This window comes from Gossypium raimondii, chromosome 7 (genome assembly GCF_025698545.1).
Source record: "Gossypium raimondii isolate GPD5lz chromosome 7, ASM2569854v1, whole genome shotgun sequence".
In the NCBI taxonomy this organism is placed as follows: Eukaryota; Viridiplantae; Streptophyta; class Magnoliopsida; order Malvales; family Malvaceae; genus Gossypium; species Gossypium raimondii.
Genome location: NC_068571.1, coordinates 32,502,322 through 32,522,939, shown reverse-complemented (window position 1 = coordinate 32,522,939; position 20,618 = coordinate 32,502,322). Strand labels below are relative to the sequence as shown.

The 20,618-nt window shown below is 32.9% G+C and overlaps 2 protein-coding genes and 1 long non-coding RNA gene across 3 annotated transcripts; 2 read left to right on the top strand and 1 right to left on the bottom strand.

The window, feature by feature from the left end:
* Nucleotides 1-4,455: 4,455 nt before the first annotated feature.
* Nucleotides 4,456-5,574, bottom strand: LOC105795509 (60S acidic ribosomal protein P1). The gene is made up of 4 exons (XM_012625162.2): nucleotides 5,411-5,574; nucleotides 5,168-5,247; nucleotides 4,766-4,984; nucleotides 4,456-4,664 (listed from the first exon to the last, which is right to left on the bottom strand). Exons 2-4 carry the CDS (start codon nucleotides 5,237-5,239, stop codon nucleotides 4,611-4,613), a joined length of 345 nt encoding a protein of 114 aa, XP_012480616.1. The 5' UTR covers nucleotides 5,240-5,247; nucleotides 5,411-5,574; the 3' UTR covers nucleotides 4,456-4,610.
* Nucleotides 5,575-5,643: 69 nt separating this feature from the next.
* LOC105795496 (uncharacterized) lies at nucleotides 5,644-8,437 on the top strand. The gene is made up of 6 exons (XM_012625142.2): nucleotides 5,644-6,213; nucleotides 6,310-6,442; nucleotides 6,769-6,886; nucleotides 7,049-7,085; nucleotides 7,182-7,413; nucleotides 7,540-8,437. Exons 1-6 carry the CDS (start codon nucleotides 5,998-6,000, stop codon nucleotides 7,755-7,757), a joined length of 954 nt encoding a protein of 317 aa, XP_012480596.1. The 5' UTR covers nucleotides 5,644-5,997; the 3' UTR covers nucleotides 7,758-8,437.
* Nucleotides 8,438-10,685: 2,248 nt separating this feature from the next.
* Nucleotides 10,686-11,194, top strand: LOC128042350 (uncharacterized). The gene is made up of 2 exons (XR_008197623.1): nucleotides 10,686-10,833; nucleotides 10,942-11,194. It is a non-coding gene; the product is annotated as an uncharacterized LOC128042350 (long non-coding RNA).
* The last annotated feature ends 9,424 nt before the right edge of the window (nucleotides 11,195-20,618 follow it).

Genomic DNA, 20,618 nt, shown 5'->3' with positions numbered 1-20,618 from the left:
TCCCCATTTTAGTCAATTCATACTTTAATCCTAAATGTTTCAAAATTTGCAATTTGATCCTTTTGCTATATTTTCGTTTTCAAGATTCTTTCTATTAATTCCCATATCCAAGATTTCTTTATAAATCATTTTCTGACTTGTTTTCCAAATTTTCATATAATCACTTATCCGGCACTGACGTAAAGCTACGTGTCAAATCAAATTCGAAGTGTTACATTTTAGATATAAAAAAATTAAAAAATTTAAGAGAAATTTATACTTTGAAAAATCCCCCCTAAATCATTTAGACATTTTTTCAAAACATAACCCCCCTTAATAAAACCTTCCATGAAAATTTTTAAGCATAAACACTTAAACAAGACTTCAACATATTAAATTTCAATAAAAGATATAGCAATTAAGAAATAGAGAAATTCAATAAAGTTGTTTTCTAAAACAAAATTTTACAATAAGGTATTGTAATATAGGGCTTAGGTATCGACAACTAGCCCTTGGGTAGAGCCCCTACACTGTTTTGAGTATTTTGAGCCCGTTGAAACTTGTTTTTGATCCTAAACACTTTCCATTACATGTGAATTGTTCCTAATTGATTTCAACTTTATTTTAAAACCTTTTAATTGATTTTATTTCATTTATATGAATTTATTTAATTGATTCGAAGTTTTAAATCTAAAGTATTTTTTTAAAATTTTCTTTTGATTTGTGCTTTGGTAGAATCTTTGAAAACGAGTGTGAAGTGTTATAGACTTAATGATCTTTATTCCATTTTTCTTAATCCTTGTTCTTTAATTTTTTTTCTTCTTATTATCATTATATGCTTTCAATTATGGCAGAGATAATATCTTATTTGAGGATGTGAAGGGTCATTTTTTGAGCAAAAGATAAACTCGACAATGAGTTTGGTTCAAATAGAAAGTCAGACAGGCAAGTCTCGATTATGGTAGCGTCAAGGAAGCGAGACAAGAGATGCCGGTATTGTAAGAAGTTAGGTTACATCAAGGCAGGTTGTTACAAACTGCGAAATAAAATGACTGCTGAGAGCAATGAGAAAGATTTAGCTGGTGCTAATTTGGCCAATGACAAGGTTGATGATTTCTTATTGGTGTCAACAAGTGAAAACTTCTAGCTTACGTTCGAGTCGATCCTAGATTTGGGGTGTTCTTTCCACAGTGTCCAAACATGGACTGGTTCTCCACATACAATTCAGTTGAAGTGGAGTTGTGCACATGGGGAATGGTTCACCCAATAAAGTAACTGGTATTGGTACTGTTTAGATCAAGATGCAGGACGAGACAATTAGGACATTTTCAAATGTCAGACATGTATTTGACTTAAAGAAAAATCTCATCTCCTTGAAAATTTTGGACTCGAAGGATTGTAGAATTAACATCGAGTCAAGCAACATTAAGTATCTTATGGGGCTCTCATTTTGATGGAAGGTAAAAATATTGGTAGTTTTTATATTCTAGAAGGATCAATGGTGATTGGTGAAACAAGACATCCCTCGTCTGTTAAGGAGTCGAAGTCGACTCGTTTGAAGCAGAGACAACTTAGTTATAGGAGGTAAAATGTATGATCGTTTCGTATAAGAGAAGTTCTCTTTTGGGTGCAGGTTTTGAAAAGATAAAGGCATTGTGTTGGTAAAAATTAGACCCGGGTCAGTTTTGATTTGGCAGTGCACAAGTCGAAGACTAGAAGTCTTCCAGCTTCTAAGCACAACTTCGACTTAGTTAATATCTTGCATAGTTCGAGATAAGCCTATGGCAGGCTTTGGCGAAGAAGGTGTTGTGGAAATACGAGTTAAGGTGGAGATTTATAGAGTTATGCCTCGTATTTTTTGACTTTTATTCTCCCAATTAAACTCTATTTTTAGTTTCTCACTTAAACTCTGATTAGTGTAAGTTATTTTAATATTAGCTTCCTACTTAAACTCTTATTAGTGTAAATTATTTTCATATTATTTGACCTACAGATTTAGCCTATAAATAAACCGTTTTTTCCGTTTTAGTAAAATTATCTTTTTCCGTAATTTTTATCATCTTCGGAGAGGTTTTTTTACGTAAAATATTTGTGTTCGCTCTTTTCAATTTCTCCATGATTTTACTTATTTGTTGCTTAAACCGGGTTTATCCCCAATAGAGTCAATCATCCAGATTACTTTGAATCTAATCTTTTCGAACTTCAATCTTGATCCTAAGTTTCTGCACCAATGTCACAAAAAACTTGTAGAACAACATTAAAAAAAATCTTGTTAGGTGAAAACAAGAAATAGAGACAATTCTGAATTCATGAGAAGTATTACTTGCTCAAATTGACCAGATATGAATATCAAGATATGACTGCAATACAATCTCCATTGCTCACCTGCATTAACGTATTGTTGATAAAAGCAAAGGCTTGAATTGGCTCCTCCACATTATTCATGTAGTTATTAGGAGCAGCGAGAAACTCATGTCTGATGGTATGAATTAAGCCAGACACTTGAACATATCAACACAAAGCTTATGGAAGACCTGAAGAGACAAAACCTAAACCCTCACATTATGTTAAGATTGAAAAGAAACCTAGTAAAAGCATTCCCTTTCACATTGTTGTAACACGTACGATTGATCCCTAATCTCTGGCAGTACCTCCAAAATTGAGAAGAATTGCTTCCCATGTCCTTTTTTGAAGGCCATGCTTCTATAGATTCAGTGTCATCATTGCTTGCAAGCCCATCAGTTTGACCGACAGATTCAGCAAAAATGGATTCTGGTTCAGGTGATCAAGTCATGCATGGCTTAGTTTGTTTAATCACATAAGCAACTGGATTATTTAGGATTTTATTGTGAATTTATTTCTTCCTTGATAAAAAACAATCTGCTAATAGACTTTCATGCTTGTACAGATGATGCTGGTTCTTACAGTGACAGGACATCTCTACTTGTTTTATGGGGATGGAAAGATGATTCACTAAACAGGTTTTGATATAGAAATATTTTGGGAGGAGACGACATACTCACTTCATTAATGTCCTGAAAATTTTTATCATATTTGTGTCACTGAGAGGCTGCTTCCATAATATACATAATAGGAACTCTGACGCCTTCCTTGGAACCAACAGATTCAGAGTTGGACCATTCTTGAAGTATAAAACCTATATAACTTACATTTTTCTTTTTCCCCTCAACTGCTAGCTTTCTCTGTTGATTTCAGCAAAGCTTAAATAGAAACAGACAGACAATTGTATGTTTATTAGCCCATAACCTTAATATATAAAATTTTATTATTTAATAATTGAAGTCCAATGAATCTTAACCGTATTTGACCACTTCCAATTTGGGCTAATTTTTTATGATCATAAATAATATTTAATTATTCTTATCATATGTATATGTGACATCTATATTATCCGTTTTAGTTGTTTATGTATCCTGCGTATCTAATTTTATGGCAACCTTCACTGCAGCTTGGCAGAGGGTTCATGACTTCATTCAGCGTTCTGATCAGCAATTGCTTGCAAGTTGGAAACAGAAATATAGTAACTTGGTACCAACAATTCTCCTCACTTTCTATATTGGCCAACTTAACACTTGGAATGCAAGATATTTCTGGTCTTATCTCCGTTCAATCTTCATGTTCTATAACGCATTGGTTCGGTGCTTTCCTTGTGTTCCCTTTTAGCTTCATTTCCATGGTTACATGATTGAAACATATTACAGATGTCTGACGCTCCATATATTCTGGTAGATTGCGAGAATTGATGCCCAATTGGACATGTTACAGGAAGGACCAGGGCCATAAATACGCTTCGCTTCTACTTGTTTCAGGTGTCTGTTTTGTGTGGTCTTTGCAAAATGAACCCGCATCGGTGGTGACCTCATAATGCAACGACCAAATTAGACTACAATGGAAATGTTTGAAGGAATTTATATACATAAACGTCTAACCATGAACTCCATGCCTATCAATTTAGTACTATATCAATGGTGTGATTGGCAATTAATTTATGTATTTTTTAAAGGAATATCCCGAAAGAATCAGCTTGAAACATTGGTGAAGAAAATCGTAAAGATGGAAAGTTGAAGAAATAGAAAAAATACAAAATGAACATCTGATTAAAAGAATACAAAATTTGATAAATATTAATTGTCTTTCAGCTTTTATGTTCTTTCTTTCTGCCCTTCCATTTTACTACTCTTTTTCTTCTCGTCCTACTTTTCCACTGTACAATAGATAATATAGAAATTCACTACAGTTTATTTCTTCGTATCAAATAGCTATTCCCAACAACTGATAACTTCAGTTGGATCAAATCAAGAGATGTCATCTATAAGCATAATGAACCAACAATCAAAACCAAAACAAAATCATGCATTGCAAAAGAATAAAGCAAATACCATTCAACACTCAATGAAGAATGGACCAAAAAAAAAAGGTCAAATATACTTGTATAAATAAGAAAATTCAAACATATAATTCAAAAAGGAAGCATTCATCAGTGTCACTTCATTCAAATTAACACTTCTAATTAAGAGACAAATACCAAAATCAATAAAACTCAAAAGCGTTAGTGTCATGCTTAATACACTAAACCCGTAATCGACTGAATCACACACTAAAAGGAGTTCCTAATCAAACAAACTGAATCCCATATCATCATCACTCTCTTCCTCTGGTTCCTCCTGCAAACAGCCAAGAATTACATATCAGTATAAATGGTGCAAGGAAATAATAGAGACAAGGATATCACATCCACTTATTTATTCGTAATTTTTAATTCCACCTTCTTCTTTTCCTCTGCAGGAGCAGGAGCAGCAGCACCGCCTCCACCAGCAGCTGCAACAGGTGCAGCTGCGGCGACCGGAGCACCACCAGCAGCAGCACCAACATTGGTTATGAGATTCTCAATGTCGCACTTCTCAAAAAGCTTAGCAAACAAGCTTGGCCAATAAGACTCAACAGAGACATTGGCAGCTTTAACTAGCGTGGCAATCTTCTCAGCCTATTAATGACAGTTAAAGAAACCCCCCCCCCCCAAAAAAAAAAAAAATACCTATGTTCCCATACAAATTGGGAATCTCTCAACAACAATAATCAAATTCCTATTTTCCAATAATCCTATCAAAGAATTAAAAAAAATCAAATAATAAATCATACAACCCTAAATTATTTGCATAAAGGATACGGTGATGGGGATGCCGTCATCATGGAGAATCAAAGCAGCATAAGAGCAAGCAGCTTCGCCAACCGAAGACATCGTTTATGCTATTAAAATTAAACCAAATAAATAAATAAATAAATAAATAAAGCAATTAAAACACAATCAACGTAAAGATTTACATCAATACCGAAAAAAGAAAAGAAAAGAAATTCAAATTTCGCAAGAAACAAACAAGAAAAGAAATGGAAAAAAAATCAATGAATTTACCTGAAAGATGAATATAGGAGTGATGGGTTATCGGCAAGCTGTGCAGCGCCGCTCTGAGAGCAATATGTTGTTAGGGTTTTCTCAATGAGTTTAAGGAAAATGGTTTTAAAGGAAAAAAAAACCTGTAAATTGGGCTCCTATGTTTTCGGAGGCCCATTTAACCAAACAATAAAATAAAATTATCGTGGCTGTAAAAAAAGTGGCAGTTATATAACATTAGGAAAAAAAAGACAACAGCTAAAACAACGAACAACAACAACAAAAAAGAAAGAAAAAAAAACACCGAGAAAACAAAAAAACATGATACACGATTGCACGAGTGCTTGAAGAAGGCCAAAGGGATTAAATAAAAAAAAAAAAGGCTTTTGGGTTTGATTGATCACTGATGTGATCTTCCATAGAAACGACTCTCCAATATCAAAGTTCACTTTTTTTTTTTGAAAAAAAGAATTCTCCATTTTTTAACCACTCTATATTTGGCTTCTGGGGTAGTTCTTTTGTTTTTTTGTTTTTTGTGGGATTCTTAGCCATTTTCTTTCATCTCTGTTTCTCTTTTTTATTTGGGAGATTATTCTCCGTTTTTTTACATGTCTCAACAAAGGCAATTTCAGATGGTGGGTGGTAGCAACAATCCAGGAGCAGGGCAGTACAATGACACAACTTTTACGAAAATCTTTGTTGGTGGATTGGCTTGGGAAACTCAAAGAGATACCATGAAGCGTTATTTTGAGCAATTTGGAGAGATTATTGAGGCTGTTGTTATCACAGATAAAAATACTGGGAGATCCAAGGGCTATGGCTTTGTAAGCTTATTCATCCCTTTCCTTAATATGTATATATACATATCATTCATTCCATATGACAATTAGAAGCTGATTATCCTTATTTTCCATTTCCAGGTTACATTTAAGGATCCAGATGCAGCCATGAGAGCATGTCAAAACCCTTCTCCTACCATTGATGGAAGGAGGGCGAACTGCAATCTTGCTTCATTGGGTGCACAGAAGACTCATGCACCAACTCCACAACATGGTTTTCTTTCTCTCTTTTTCTTTTTAATTGTATTGGTTCTTGTTGAAATGCCATTTCCTTATCTCAATACCAACTCTTTATGCATATCTTAAATGGTCCTGGCAAATATTCACTTCAATATTTGGGGTGAGGAAAGTTATTGTTTGATAATGATATTTCAAAGGATAAAAAAATCCTTTTTTTTCCTTTGTTCATTCTGAAGATGTGTTTTTTACCATATTGGGAAAACATTTCATACTGGTCAATGCGATCTGGTAAACTGAAAAGTGGATCTAAAAACTAGAGTTATGAAACAATTTAATTTAAGATGAAGTCAATAAATGCAGGAGCTGGACGGTTTAGACCAGCACCTGGGTTGATGGCATCGCCTGTTTATCATGGTTCCTCATCAACATTCATCCAACAACCTAATAGTCAATATTCAATTCCTTACTCTGCTTATGGGTGAGTTCAATTATTTTAGAAATGAAATTCAATGGCATTGCCTGCATGAATCCCAACTGGTTAAGCGTCAATGGCATTTCTCATTTAACATGCATTTTACTACTCTTGATTGCTTCATTTATCTCCTTTCATCATCCTCGTTCCCTGCTTGGTTACTTTCAGGTATACGGGATACTCCCAAGACAGTATTTATCCTTTGGTTAGTGTTTGTAAACAGAGCTTGAAAATTAGAAATAAAATTACAACAAATTCTTTGACATTGCTTTGATTAGCTAAATTTGATGGTGTTTTGCAGAACTATTATAGTTTGTATGGAGGTCAACAGTTCTCACCTTACTACACTGCCGGAGCATCGATGACACCCGGAATGTTTCATAATTTTTATCCATTTTATGCTCAATATGCACAAAATAGCCAAGCTCATGGTTTTGGTGTCCAATATCCCCAAATGCTACAGTATCCTTATCTGCCTCAGCAGGGGATCCTATCACTTCCGTCTTCAATGCCTTCGGCAACAACTCCCACGGGTGAGTATTTTACATATCCGGAGAATGTTTACATAGTCCAGTCACTTTCTCTCTTGGCTTATAATATCTATGGCAAGACAACTTTAATGCAACATTCAACAGTTAGTCTGCCGATAAATTTTGCAGCACCTACAACTACAGCAACCGTGACAACAGCGACAACGACTACAGCAACTATGACAGCAGCAAGAACAGCTGTGTCGTCATCGGAGACGGAAAAAACAACATCACCAACTACAGAATCACTACCTCCTGCAACTATAGCAACAACTAGGGTGGTGGGAACGGAGTCAGGTCCTTCACAAATTTCTGGGACACCTACCGAAAAGAAAACATCAAGTTAATTTCTGTTGTGGGATGCAGCGTCTTTCACAATACAATCAAAGATGTTTTGAAAGGGAAGCAAAGGTAGAGAGTAAACGGAAACAATTGAATAACAAAGAATACAACAAAGTTTATTTGAGTCAAAAGAAGGATGCTTCATGCCTGACCACCTAGCATAACAAGACATGGAACTGAAGAATTTTAGTAGGGGATTGTAGTTCATTCATGGAACGGGCATTTTAGATGTAAAGTTCGCTCCACTAACTGTTTACAGTTCATTATCTATTCGAGTCACCGATTCATCATACATGTTTGGTATAGGACAGTAGGGAGAGTCTGAATTAGTTGTTAGCATTAGGAGAAGAAAATCATATTCGTTCGTGTATGCATGTGCATGAGGTGGAACCTAAATATTGGCTTTGGATTCTACCTTACAAATGATTTTGTCTCGGCTGCAAAAAGCATCCGATGACAATCTTGTTCATATTTGTAGCAAAGTGGTTCAAAAGATTGATTTTGTATCTTTGAACTCAAATTTGATTTTATTGGTCAAGTAAAACGGCGAGCTCGGATAGCTCACCCATTAACTTATATAAATTTTTTTTTCTCTTTTCTGTTGTGTTTCATCATTTATGATTGATACTTTTCAAAGATAGGATTACTTGGAATAATAAGATGGTATTATCTCATTTGTCTTTTATTTCTGGCTTTCAGTGGGTAATTTTTTTTTAAATTCAATCCATCAAATCCTTCTCTTTTCCTCGAGTTCAATGCATGTGTTTAGACAATGGAATCCAATGGGGTTTGCCCTTTACTTATTTCAGAGTCAAGCATGCCGATTGAATCATATCATTCTTCTGAATACTGACATTTGATCCTTCCAATTCATTAAAAGCCTGGAAAAAAGTTTGTTCTATGGAAATGATGGCAAATCAATACAAAAACTAGGAGATATATACTGCTAGAGTGTTTTTTCAATCTCCAATTTAATAAACTAACTGTTGTAAAGAGATGAAATTCACTTGTAAGGGCAGATTCAAGGTTAAATATAAACAAACATTTAGTAATAAATAAAGCTGCTGATGGGGACCAGTAGTAGGCAAAGGTTGTCCAATGAAAAATGAAAGAAGCAACCTTTTTGTGCTGTATGTATGACCACTTTTCTCCCTCTTTGTATTACGACAATGAAAACATAAAGAATAACAATCAATAATAATATGAATGAGCTTGCATTGCTTGACAACCTTAGCAATCTGCTGCTTCGCTGTATTCAACCTTCCATTTTCCATATTTTCTCTTACCATACCATGTTCTGTTTCTACCATTTGTGGGTCTTTTTTTCTTCTTCTTTTCTTTTCTTTTTCCATTTCATTCATATGCTTTCTTTCCTCTTTATCCCTTTATAGCCTGTTTGGCTCACTCACCCATTTTTTTCCTTGGATAAACAGGACAAACATTTCCCTCATTTGAACCCCCGCTCTCTCCCCAATCTGGCCTTCAATAGTGATCAGTAATCCAATTACCCCACAGCTTTGCTATGCAGCATAATTGAACATTTGAAAAAAAAAAACAGAGGAGAGAAGTGCAAATTATTATTAGTGTTTTGTCGATTGTCCATCAATCAAAACCCAACCTAACTTCATCTAAACATTATCCACTGACATGCCTTCCCGTTTTGAGACAACAAGGTCCCCTCTGCCCTATGGGCTCAACGCCAATGGGTTGTTTTTTTTTCTTTTTTCTTTTTTCCTTCCCTAGTTGTCAACCATTATCTTGATAAAATGGTAAAATTGAATGATTTAGGATAAAGAGTAAAGAAAAAAAAGAACCCGATGTTATAAAGATTACTTTAATTTCCCTTAATTAATTAATGTTTTTCGAAGGAAAAAAACAGAAAAGGTCTAGATTTTTACTGGCCAGTACCAAACCAACGGATTTGGACTGTGTGGTGTTTGGTCAAACCTCTTTCCTTCTTTAACTTTTTAATAAAAAAGATATTTAGCTCTGTTTTTTTCTCGTTCTTCTCAGGTTGTGTTTCTTTGTCTGTTATATTATTATATTATGTAGTCACACACAGTGCTGCTAAGGCTGGGGAAATGGCGGAAATGTGATTTTAGGATATGAAAACCTGCTTCCTTAGGAGTTGATAATGACAGCAGATCCGATTCAGAATCCCTCTTTCTAATTTATTACCAGTCATTTGATTCATGGTTCACACCTCAGTTTCCATAAGTGGATGTTAGGATTATAAATAAAATTTTAAAGGATTGTGAAGGTTGAATCATAAATGAAATGAAAGGGGCAAGGCAGTTACCTGCACCCAATGTTTTTATTCTCCCTTTTGTTGAATTAAACATGATTTAGCTTTAACCATTGAGATTATTATTTAATTACCAACTAAATTTCTTATTTTTATTTGGTCATAAAAGGTTTTATGTTAAACAAAGAAATTAATATAAGTGGTTTTAATTCCAACAGTGTGAATAAAGGTGCCGCATGTATAATAATTGCATTAAACTTTCTCCTGTTGCATGCATGTGGAGATTATTATTTTGATTCTAACATCGTCAACCTGACAATATTATTAAAGCCCTCATCTTACATTGGTGTTTAAAAAACGGTACCGCTTTGCTATTGAAAAATGGACGAAGTAAAGAGCAACGGATAGTTTTGAGTGATGATTGTGAAATTTAGACCCAAAGTTCGTAAAGATTAAGAAAAAAGGATTGGAGGAGACGAGGTACTGGTATTTGCTATTATGCTTTTCACTTCTGGTGTGTCCCATTTGAATTCTCTTCTTCCCCCACTTACACTAATTAAGCGGGCCATTCCTGTTCTTTACATCATCTTTTAAGTGCATTCTCAATCAATATAACCGAAAAACTAAAGGAAAGGGAAAAAGTTATTTAATGTTTGAATGGATTAAAGTGGGAAAACCATGTCTTAAATAAAGTAGCATGTAAATTCGAGACGTGCAGAAAGAAAGATGAAATTGGAGACATTGGAAAAGTGCAACTTATTAGTTTTAAGAAGAGGAGAGTGTATGTGGTAGTATCCATTCAATCCACATGAGGGCTGCCAAAAACAAAACCAGCAGTGAGTGAGTCAGAGGCTCAGCTCAGCCTCGCACATGCTTCTCGCCCACTGCTTTCCATTATTATTATTGTTCATTCCTTTGCTGCATCACCATTTTCCTTTTTTCAGGCCGTTAGATGGTGGTTTGGGATATGAGTGACGAGAATCCGAGGGTGGATACAGAAGGATGGTCCATTGTTTAAAGTGGGAGACAGTGTAGGTAATTGGTGGGTGGTCGGCCCGCCCCCTGCATGTGATGAGTGGCAGCGCGTGAGCCTGTAACGTGGGGTACATCGTTCTTCCTTTCTCTTCTGAAAAAGTAATACTTGTGTAATTTAATTAATCATATTTTATAAAGGATCTTACAATATGTTACATGGAATTTGTGTTTTATCGTTACATTTATATTACGTTATGGTAAGTTAAAAAAACTACCGATTACTAATTATGTTTATATTTTCTAAATATCAATCAGCTTAAGTTCTTAACTGTAGTTTTAAGTAACAACCACTTGTTCATCAAAACTATTTTTATGTTGCATCCAAAATGTGGGGAGACAGAGGAGAGGTTAGCTTACGGTATAAGGGTAGGGCTTACAAGCTTAGGGGTGCAGTAGGGTAGGCAGAAGCAAGTACGTGCAACTGCCAGCAATTTGACGTAATGGGCCCAGCTGTTTGGAACCTGCCAACCGAATTTCGCAGGCCTTCAAATTGTGGTTTTTGACTCTGACCTAGTCAACCAAGCCTCTTTGGTTTCTGCAGCTACTTTGCCCAATCCTTTTAACTTAACCGACTACCCTCGATATTCGTTAAACCCAAAATGAGAGAACGGCCATTTCTAATTTATGTAGTTTGAATGTTTATGTATTTGTAATTCGCAGCAGATCAAACGTTATGACGAATTGATTAAATAGGATTCATTCGATCTGTTTGAATTAATTTGATTTATAAAATATATAGAGAAATTCAACTACTTAAAGTTTTAGTGATCTAGTGAAATACTTAAGGTAAATATGAAAAGTAATTTTAGAAGATTTGATTTTGTAATCTTAGAGGATCGTGTAAATTCCTTAAGAATCTCGATTGTAGATTGACTTTAATCTCGACCGTCGATGTAAATTAAACTGTACCATTGGATTTGGGAGAGCTCAACTATAAATAGAGTCCACCCCTCATTTGTAATCATCCCATTCATTACTTTATTATTAAATAATAGAATACTTTTGAGAGCATCTACTTAAACACTTAGTGTGTTGTTGCTTTCTTGTGACTTTTTTGTTCTTTCATTGTTCCTTTGTCATTGAGGTGCTTCCGTTTTACTTTCAATGCCTTAGAGAATTTAATAAGAATTCTCATCTTTTGAGAGTTAGCCTGACTTAGGCAAATTTGAAGGAAATGAATCACCTAAGGTCACACGGTTTGCAAGATTAAAGTTCTATCCCCCTGACATTCGCTTGGATTTACATTTTTATCGGTGTGACAAATTGAGTAGAATCTGGAATGACCAAAGGTAGAGTTTAGCATTTTTATTAGATTAACATTTTAATGGAATGTAATTTTTGGAATGTAATTGTTGGGGGAAAAAGTAACATTACAAAAATTTGGTACACAAAATTTGTACTAAAAAAGTTATATTTACGTGTGTTATTTACAAAATGCTTTACTATGATAACTCGAAATGGTTTGGGCCAAAGGGCCTTGTATCGTGTATTGTGCTGCATGGTGAGGTTGGACCCTAGAAATCTTTAGACCTTATGGGCTTCTCCATCTAATATTACTGCCTTAGGATCATAAGACGATACTTTGTAGGAAGGGCATTAAGATGTGATCATGGTTGAGCAAGTAGTAGGTGGACTAGCTACTAGTCTTGTGGGAATGCTGAGATAATAAATGACCTAGTGCACTGATGTTGGGACGATGCACTAGCAAGTGCCTTGAGTTGAGTGCATTATGTTGAGTGTTTATATGCTTAAGACTAGCCTTGAGTGGGGTAAACAAGTATGGCCTTTAGAGTGGCTTTAATGGGCGATGTGTTGGGTTAGAAGCGACCTTTGGTTGACAACAACAAACAATTGAGTAGTGCCTTGGGTTTTGGCATATGAGATGTGTTGAGCGAGCATAGGCTTGGTGTTAGGTTCCACCAAGCCTTGAGCAAAGATACCTTGCGACTTGTACTATGATGGTTGGTGTTCAAGACCTCTTGTGGGCATGAGTGCCAAATGCATGATGGGAGTGGTTGGCCTCCTTTAGTAATGTGATTGAATGTGAATAGCCTAGTGAGGCCGACCAAGTAAACACTTTATTCCAAACACCCTTATACTCGACCCAATCGTTGGGTCAAGATATCAAGATGCTATATTTGTTGTCAAAGCAACGACAGTCAAATTCATTTGGTTCTGCATACTTATTTAATAAATTTGATCAATTTAAGCTTTTGATATGCCTTAGTATCATTTCCAAGTCTTATACGGGTTTATTGCAGCCTTTAAAATAGTATAAAGAGGAACAATGACTAAAGTGAAAGGTTCTCAAATTTTGGGGTGATGTCATGACGTCGGTGGTTCCTCGTCACGACGTCACAAATTGACTTATGTCGTCGTGATGTGGTTCTTCCATTGTCGATGACGAGAATCCTACTTCCCATTTTTAACATATTTCAAGTTTTTAACATCCAAGTCCTTTTTCAAATATCATTCACATAATAAAATTCAATCAATTCAACTCATTTCACATATCATTTACATTAACCCATTTATAATCTCAAATCCACATAATAAAACATGATATTCAATCAAAGATAGCAAAGCTATTAAAAATAAGTCCATAACTATTACCAACATATACCAATCAATTTAGCAATTAGGACTACCTCAATTCATTTTATAATCATCACTCACTTAGTACCTTAACAATATATTTGAACTTTTCTTATGTATTAGCAATTCCATTATGCAATATCGCTCTTCTATCATTTTTCCTTCTCCTCCTCCTCTCTATTCCACTTCCTTAATGTTTTGTGTATATATATAAATGAATGTTTGGCTCTTAACATATCATGCTTATATGCAACATACTCTTATCAAGGCTATCCATTTGAGTGACAATCAGAACATCCTCAAAACCCTTTGGTTGTAAATAATATGAGATAAAATCTTAGCGAAATAAGTTATAAGATTAAATAAAATGAAATTTGCAAGATATCAAAAGAGATTTAAATTAATAAGCATGACATGATGTATTAAATTAAGAAAGGGACTAAATTGTAAATATGTAAAAGTTCTATGGCACAAGTATAAATGTAATATCCTAAAATTGATATATAATAAAAGTAGTATAAAAAGAAAAGAAGGATGAAGGAAATTTATCATCCTTCAAATGTGAGTGAAAGGGTGAGAAAGGAAGTTTTCTTTTCTTTACAATTTAGTCATTTGCCATGAAAACCTATCTTTTCTTGAAATTTTTTCTTAGATATTAAAGAGAGAAGATGAAGTAGAGATTATAGAGAATATGTTCATCAATTTAGAAGCAAGAAAAATAATAGATGAAAGTGGAGAAATGAGAAGAAAAAGGAAGGAAAGTGGTGAAGATGAGAAATGCATGGAAATAAAGAAGAAATGAAGAAATTCTTGACAAAGGAGGTAAGTTTCATACTAAACCTACTTGTATTTCGATAGGTTGAGTTAAATATGTTTTGAGTGAGATGTATAAAACATGTATTTAATCTAAATACTAGAAATAGAAAGTATTTGATGAAGAATAGAGACTTAAAGCACTAAATTGGTAAGAGAAAATGTGATTTGTATGGTGAAAAGTACTAAGATTAAGAAATGGATATGTAATCTACACATAAAAATAAGTGAATAAATTGTATAGAAGTCAAAATTATGAAAATTATGTGTAATTGAATAAAAGATAATGCAAAGAACCATGGAAAAGAAAATATTTTTATTAAAATAGTTTAGACGATAATGATGACTTAACTTTGAAAATTCACCAAAATATTATAGAAATTTATTTATAGATTAAATTTAATGTGTAATTAAATATTATTGAGTCTAGTTTCATATGGAAGAAACGATGAAAGAAATAGAATTTTATATTTTGAGATATATTAGTTTTTGTGAAACAAGGTCGGAGTAGATTTGAGTTCCCTATTACGACTTTGAAAAATCATCAAAATTGTAAAAAAAATTAAGAGTTTAAATTTATATGATTAAATTCAAAATGAGTTTATTTTCAAGATAAATAAACGAAACATCATCTGAACTCTATACTAAGAGATAATTAATTTTAGTAAAGAAAGGTTGAAACTGTCAAGTAGCGAATAGGGACAAATTTGAAAATTTTATTGTACTTATTGGATAAATTATAAATTCTGAAAATTTTATGGTAAAAGATATATGATCCTAGTTTTAAAACATCAAGCACATCTTAATTTCAAATTCTATAGCTCAAGATATAAATAATTTAGTGACTATGACTCAAGTGGATAGCTTTGATATGAACACATAAGTAAATAGTGGAATTATAGATATTGTTACATATAAGCATGTTATATAGTAAAAGCTAAAGATTCTAATATATATATACATAAAAGATGTGGAATGAAGAGGAGGAGGAGGAGGAAATATATATATAGTAGATGAATTTGAAATGTTTTGAAATGGTTGTAAGTGATGGAATGATTAATACATGTGAGTATGTTTAAAAGAATTGATAAAATAATAAGTGAATAATTGTTAATTGATGTGATATTGAAATCTTTGTTAAAATTTTATGAAGAACTAATTTGATTGACACAATTTAGAATAAATATGAAATATACATAAAGTGGGTAAACTACTTTTGAAAGTGCAAGTCCTCCTATGTTCTTATTTATAAATATTTAATATTTATGTTAATTTTATAAAACTTTGTTATCTTTGATTGAATATCATGTTTTTATGAGGACTTGATATTAGAAATAGATGTAAGTGGATGATATGTAAAATGAAGTGGCAATTATTACATCTGAATACAGTTTAGGTAATGATATAAAAAATAAATAAAAATAAAACGTGGAACTTGTAGGAAAATGGAGACCATGTCATGACGACAAGTTCACCATGCTGCAACGTTGTTCATGACGTGAAAACCCCAACATCCCGACGACAGTTCAAAATTTTTTATGAACTTTACAATTTGGCCTTTGATTAATTGTGGATGTTTTAATGAGCTCATTTAACTCATAATTAGTTTTGTCGTAAATTTAATTATTAGTAAAATGAGTTAATGATCTACAATAATTAAATAATATCATAAATTGATCTGAAATTTTCAGTAGTTGCTCCGGCAATGAATGTGACATCCTGGTGCCTTGACTCAGTTATCAAGTCGGGTATGCAGTTGTTATACAATTACTAATTTATTTATATCTCGGTCTATAGAATTTGAAATTAAGACCTGCTTGTTGTGTTTGAAACTAGACTCAATGAGATTTATACCACAAAAAATTCAGAATTTCTACTTAAGCCAATTAATATAGTTTTTTCTTCAAATCTTTCCTTGTTCTGTTGCTAGGCAACTTTGGCCCTTCTTCACTAAAAAATAAATATCTTTCAGTAAAAGTCTCGTATTATGTCTCCATTTGTTTCCATTGAAAATAGTCTCATTCAAATTTTAGGATTATAAATTTCATATCCTAAACATTTTTTTTACAATTTATAATGATTTTTAAAAGTTAGAATAGGGGAACCCGAAATCATTCTGACCTTATTTCACAAAATTTATTATATCTCATAATCTACAATTCCATTGCTTACACGTTTCTTCTATGAAAAACTGACTTAATAAGATTTAATTTTATATTTGATTCAACTTCTAAATCAATTTTCACAATTTTGGTGAGTTTTCAAAGTTGAATCACTATTGCTTTGTTCAAAACTGTTTTAATGCAAATCTTTACTCTTTTATTAACTTTCATTTAGACATACATAATCATTATACTTTTAATTATTGTCAAATTTAATCCTTAAAAATCACTTATTATGAACATATAGTTTTATCATAACTTCTCTTATTTCAATTATAAATTTCACAAGTTTACAATTTAATCCCTAACATCATAAAAATTCATTATTTACTATAATTTCACCTTAGCATCACTTTGTAATTAAGTTACTAACACTCAATGTTCCATTTAAACTTCCTAATACAATACTTTATTTTACACATAAAATTTTGTACACTTTGTAATTTAGTCCTTATTATAAAAAATTAATGTAACTTGAAATTTTCCCACAGACTCACTTTTTATATATCATCACAATTTCATCACACCAATTGTATTCTCTTTTCAACATCCAATTTCACATAACTTATTTTTCTTACTTTACAATTTAGTGTTTTTCCACTACTTTGATATATCAATTTAATTTTCATTCATAATATTTGCACATTCACAATTAATAAAACTAATTTAGTATACTCTATACTTGATTAAAATTGAATAAAGTAAAATTCTTGAAGTTCTTACTTTGTTTCTCTAGTTTCCTCACTTTTTCCATCACATTCTCTACTTCCATTTCCAATTTCTTTCTTCCAATATATATTGTAACTATCTAGTATCTCTACTTCACTTCTCCTTTTGAGTAGCTAAGGAAATTTTCAAGGAATTTGGGAGAAAAGTGAGATTTCATGGTAATGGACCAAATTATAAAGAAATGAAAGTACCCTTTCATGTATATATAAGTGGTGTTGGAAGTATGAAAAATTTCTTCAACCATTCATAATTTAACACTTTTCTTTCTTTATTACACCATATAATTTTCTAATTTGAATAATGACCATTTTATCCTTCATATTTTTCAAAATTCCATCCTCGAGTCACTATTCACTTTAGGTAAAATTGTAATTTAGTCCTTCATATTTCTTCACTTATTCAATTTGGTCCTTACACACCAATTTCATGTCATAAGAAATTTGAGTTATCTTCTCTTATGGTCCTTCAATTTTTCTAGTGTTTATACTTCATTCTCCCAAATTTCAAATAATTATACTTGAACCTCAAAATTTTTACATCTTTACAATTAGATCCTAACTTTAATTTAGTATACTATAACATACTTTTCAATTTAACTTTCTTTGATACTCCTCAACCTTCTCTTTTGTCACTTTCATTTCCTTATTTTACTTTATCGAGAAAACAATTGTACACTATTTTGATTTATAATTGCTTTTAAAATATAAAAATTTTATGGGTGTTATAAGCTACATTTAAAAAACTAATGATTTCGTCTTATCAATTCTGCATGACAAACAAAAACAACAACCACCAATTTGCATCAATATAGCATAAAGCCTATCCCTAATTGGTTGCTTTAGAATTGTAATCCAAATTATCAATGAACATTTTAGGATGTGAAAAGAAACCACAGACAAATTTCACCAATTGACCTTAGTTGCTTGAGCTCTAATTCCATTCCAAACTTTGCTCATTGGATATTTTTGCCATGATACAATGAGTTCTACTTTTTGGGCATCTATAATATGCTTCATCCAACACCTCAACTTTAGAAGCTCCTCTAGGTCCAATTACTACTTTTAAAAGGAGAAACCTGCAAAAAGTTTTTTTTCCTTAAGCACATAATCCTGAACCCAACCAACCCATAGAGATCATGCATGATCTAAGATAGCCACAAATTTTATATAATGCAAGCTTGATTCCAACTATCAAGATCCTTCAAACCTAAGACACCCTCAAATTTAGACTTTCAAATTGTACACATTCCCACTCTTGCTCCTTTTGCAACCACATTTTTCCATTTCTAGAAAAATCTAATGTAGAGCTAATTGACAACATTAAGGGTCTGTTTGTTTACTTGTAAAAGGTTTTACGAAAAACATTTTCATTATTTTCCCATGTTTTTATAAGAGTTCTTATATGATATTCTGCTACACATTGATAACTTAAGCATCTTCCATGTTCTACATGTGGTGTGATAGAGGTTAGGTTGGGTGTTAATGGAGAGTCACACAAGTGGCTAATGTGGTGTTCCACAGCTTCAGTTCGGCGACTGGACCAAGTATGGGATATTATAAACATAATTAGAATTCAATAAATAAGTAATGAAATGTAATTAAGTAACACTTATAAATGTATACATAAAACTTTATAACCATTAACCACATTTTGCATCAACTACATTAACCATTAAGTTTCCATAAAAAAATTAATAAGACACCATCTGAGTATCTAGTTTACATAATTTATATCCATAATATTGATGCACCCTCGGGTAATTAGTGTCTCATTTTTCATATCATGATTCGATTTCAATAATCATTTTATAAACATAATCAAATATCTCTTATACATATTACATTCAATTTATTAGTTTAGCCTTTATTAACTGACTCAGATTTGAGGACGGATATATGGATCAATCCACTATCACACCTAAATATGCACCAATGAGCGAGTCGAGAATAAATGCATCGATCCCACCAACCACACTAGTATAACATGCATAAAACACTGAATCAAATATAACACACACAGGGCGATGAATATAACACGCAATAAACGTTGTATAGAACACTTATAAAGTGTTGAATCTTCACCTCTCAAATGGACCCTATGGCATGAAAACTAAACCAGTGACTCTATCCAACACGGTTAATATGGCATTCTTTTTATATTAATAATTTATCCAAACACATCATAATCAAATAATTTATCATTTTCATCATGTGACATTACAATATTAAATATATACAAATTTATACATATTCTGACATAACACAATCGAGAATGAGTAGTTTTATTCATACGTCGTCACATCATATTATAACACAAATAATGTTACGATATTCTTTATCACAAAGTAAACATTTATATACATATCTTGAAATGATTTGATCAAATTGAATAATTGAGCTTATTCATACCTCAAACCACGTTTGACTTCAATATTATTTAATTGTATGACAGAACTTATATCCAACAAGATAATGATCAAATATCACATAGCAAGCATATACACATCCATTAAACATATTGAGTAGTGTAACACCCCGAATTTTGGGCCTAGAAGAAATAGGTTTTGAACAAGGGAATAATTAGGATACTGCACATACATATTTAGTTGTGCAAGGAAGTGACATAAATGAATGTCTGCTTCAGTGGTTAAGTGATTTAGGAGTGTTTGGAAGTGTCTGAGAAGTCAGGGGGTTCAAGCCTTAGCTTATGCAAAATTTTTATTTTAAGTGAATAAAATCCTTGGATTTAGATAGTAGGTTCTTAAATTATTGTGGTTAAAATATGATATAAAGGAGTTGTTGGTTTAGTGGTAAGGGGCATGTGGAGTGTACATGGGGTCTAAGGTTCGAGTGGTGGCGCATAAAAAATGGAGTATTTATTTTGCTGCCTAATTCGTGTGGGTGGTAGAGTTGGACTGAAATACTGCTAAATGGAGTTTGAACTGGTCATAGAGAGAATTGAGAGGGGATATTTGGAGAGATTTGAGGAGAGAATATTGGGATTTAGGGAGGTTGTTGTTGTGGAGAGATAATAGTAGAAAATTAAGGGATAGGAAGTGGATGGAGAGTGTGCAGCCGAATTGGAGGAGGGATTTTTGGGATTTGGGGTTGTTGCCGATTTGGTGAGAGTTAGAATTCGGGTTTCATTCCTTTTCTTTCAACTTTGGCCGAATACAGCTTCTCTCCTCCCTCACAATTTTTTTTTGGTTCTCTCCTAGTCGATTCTCCTTTCTTATTTTTTAAGCTCTGCCGAATAGCTCTCGATTTTAGCAAGGGTTCGTTGATCAA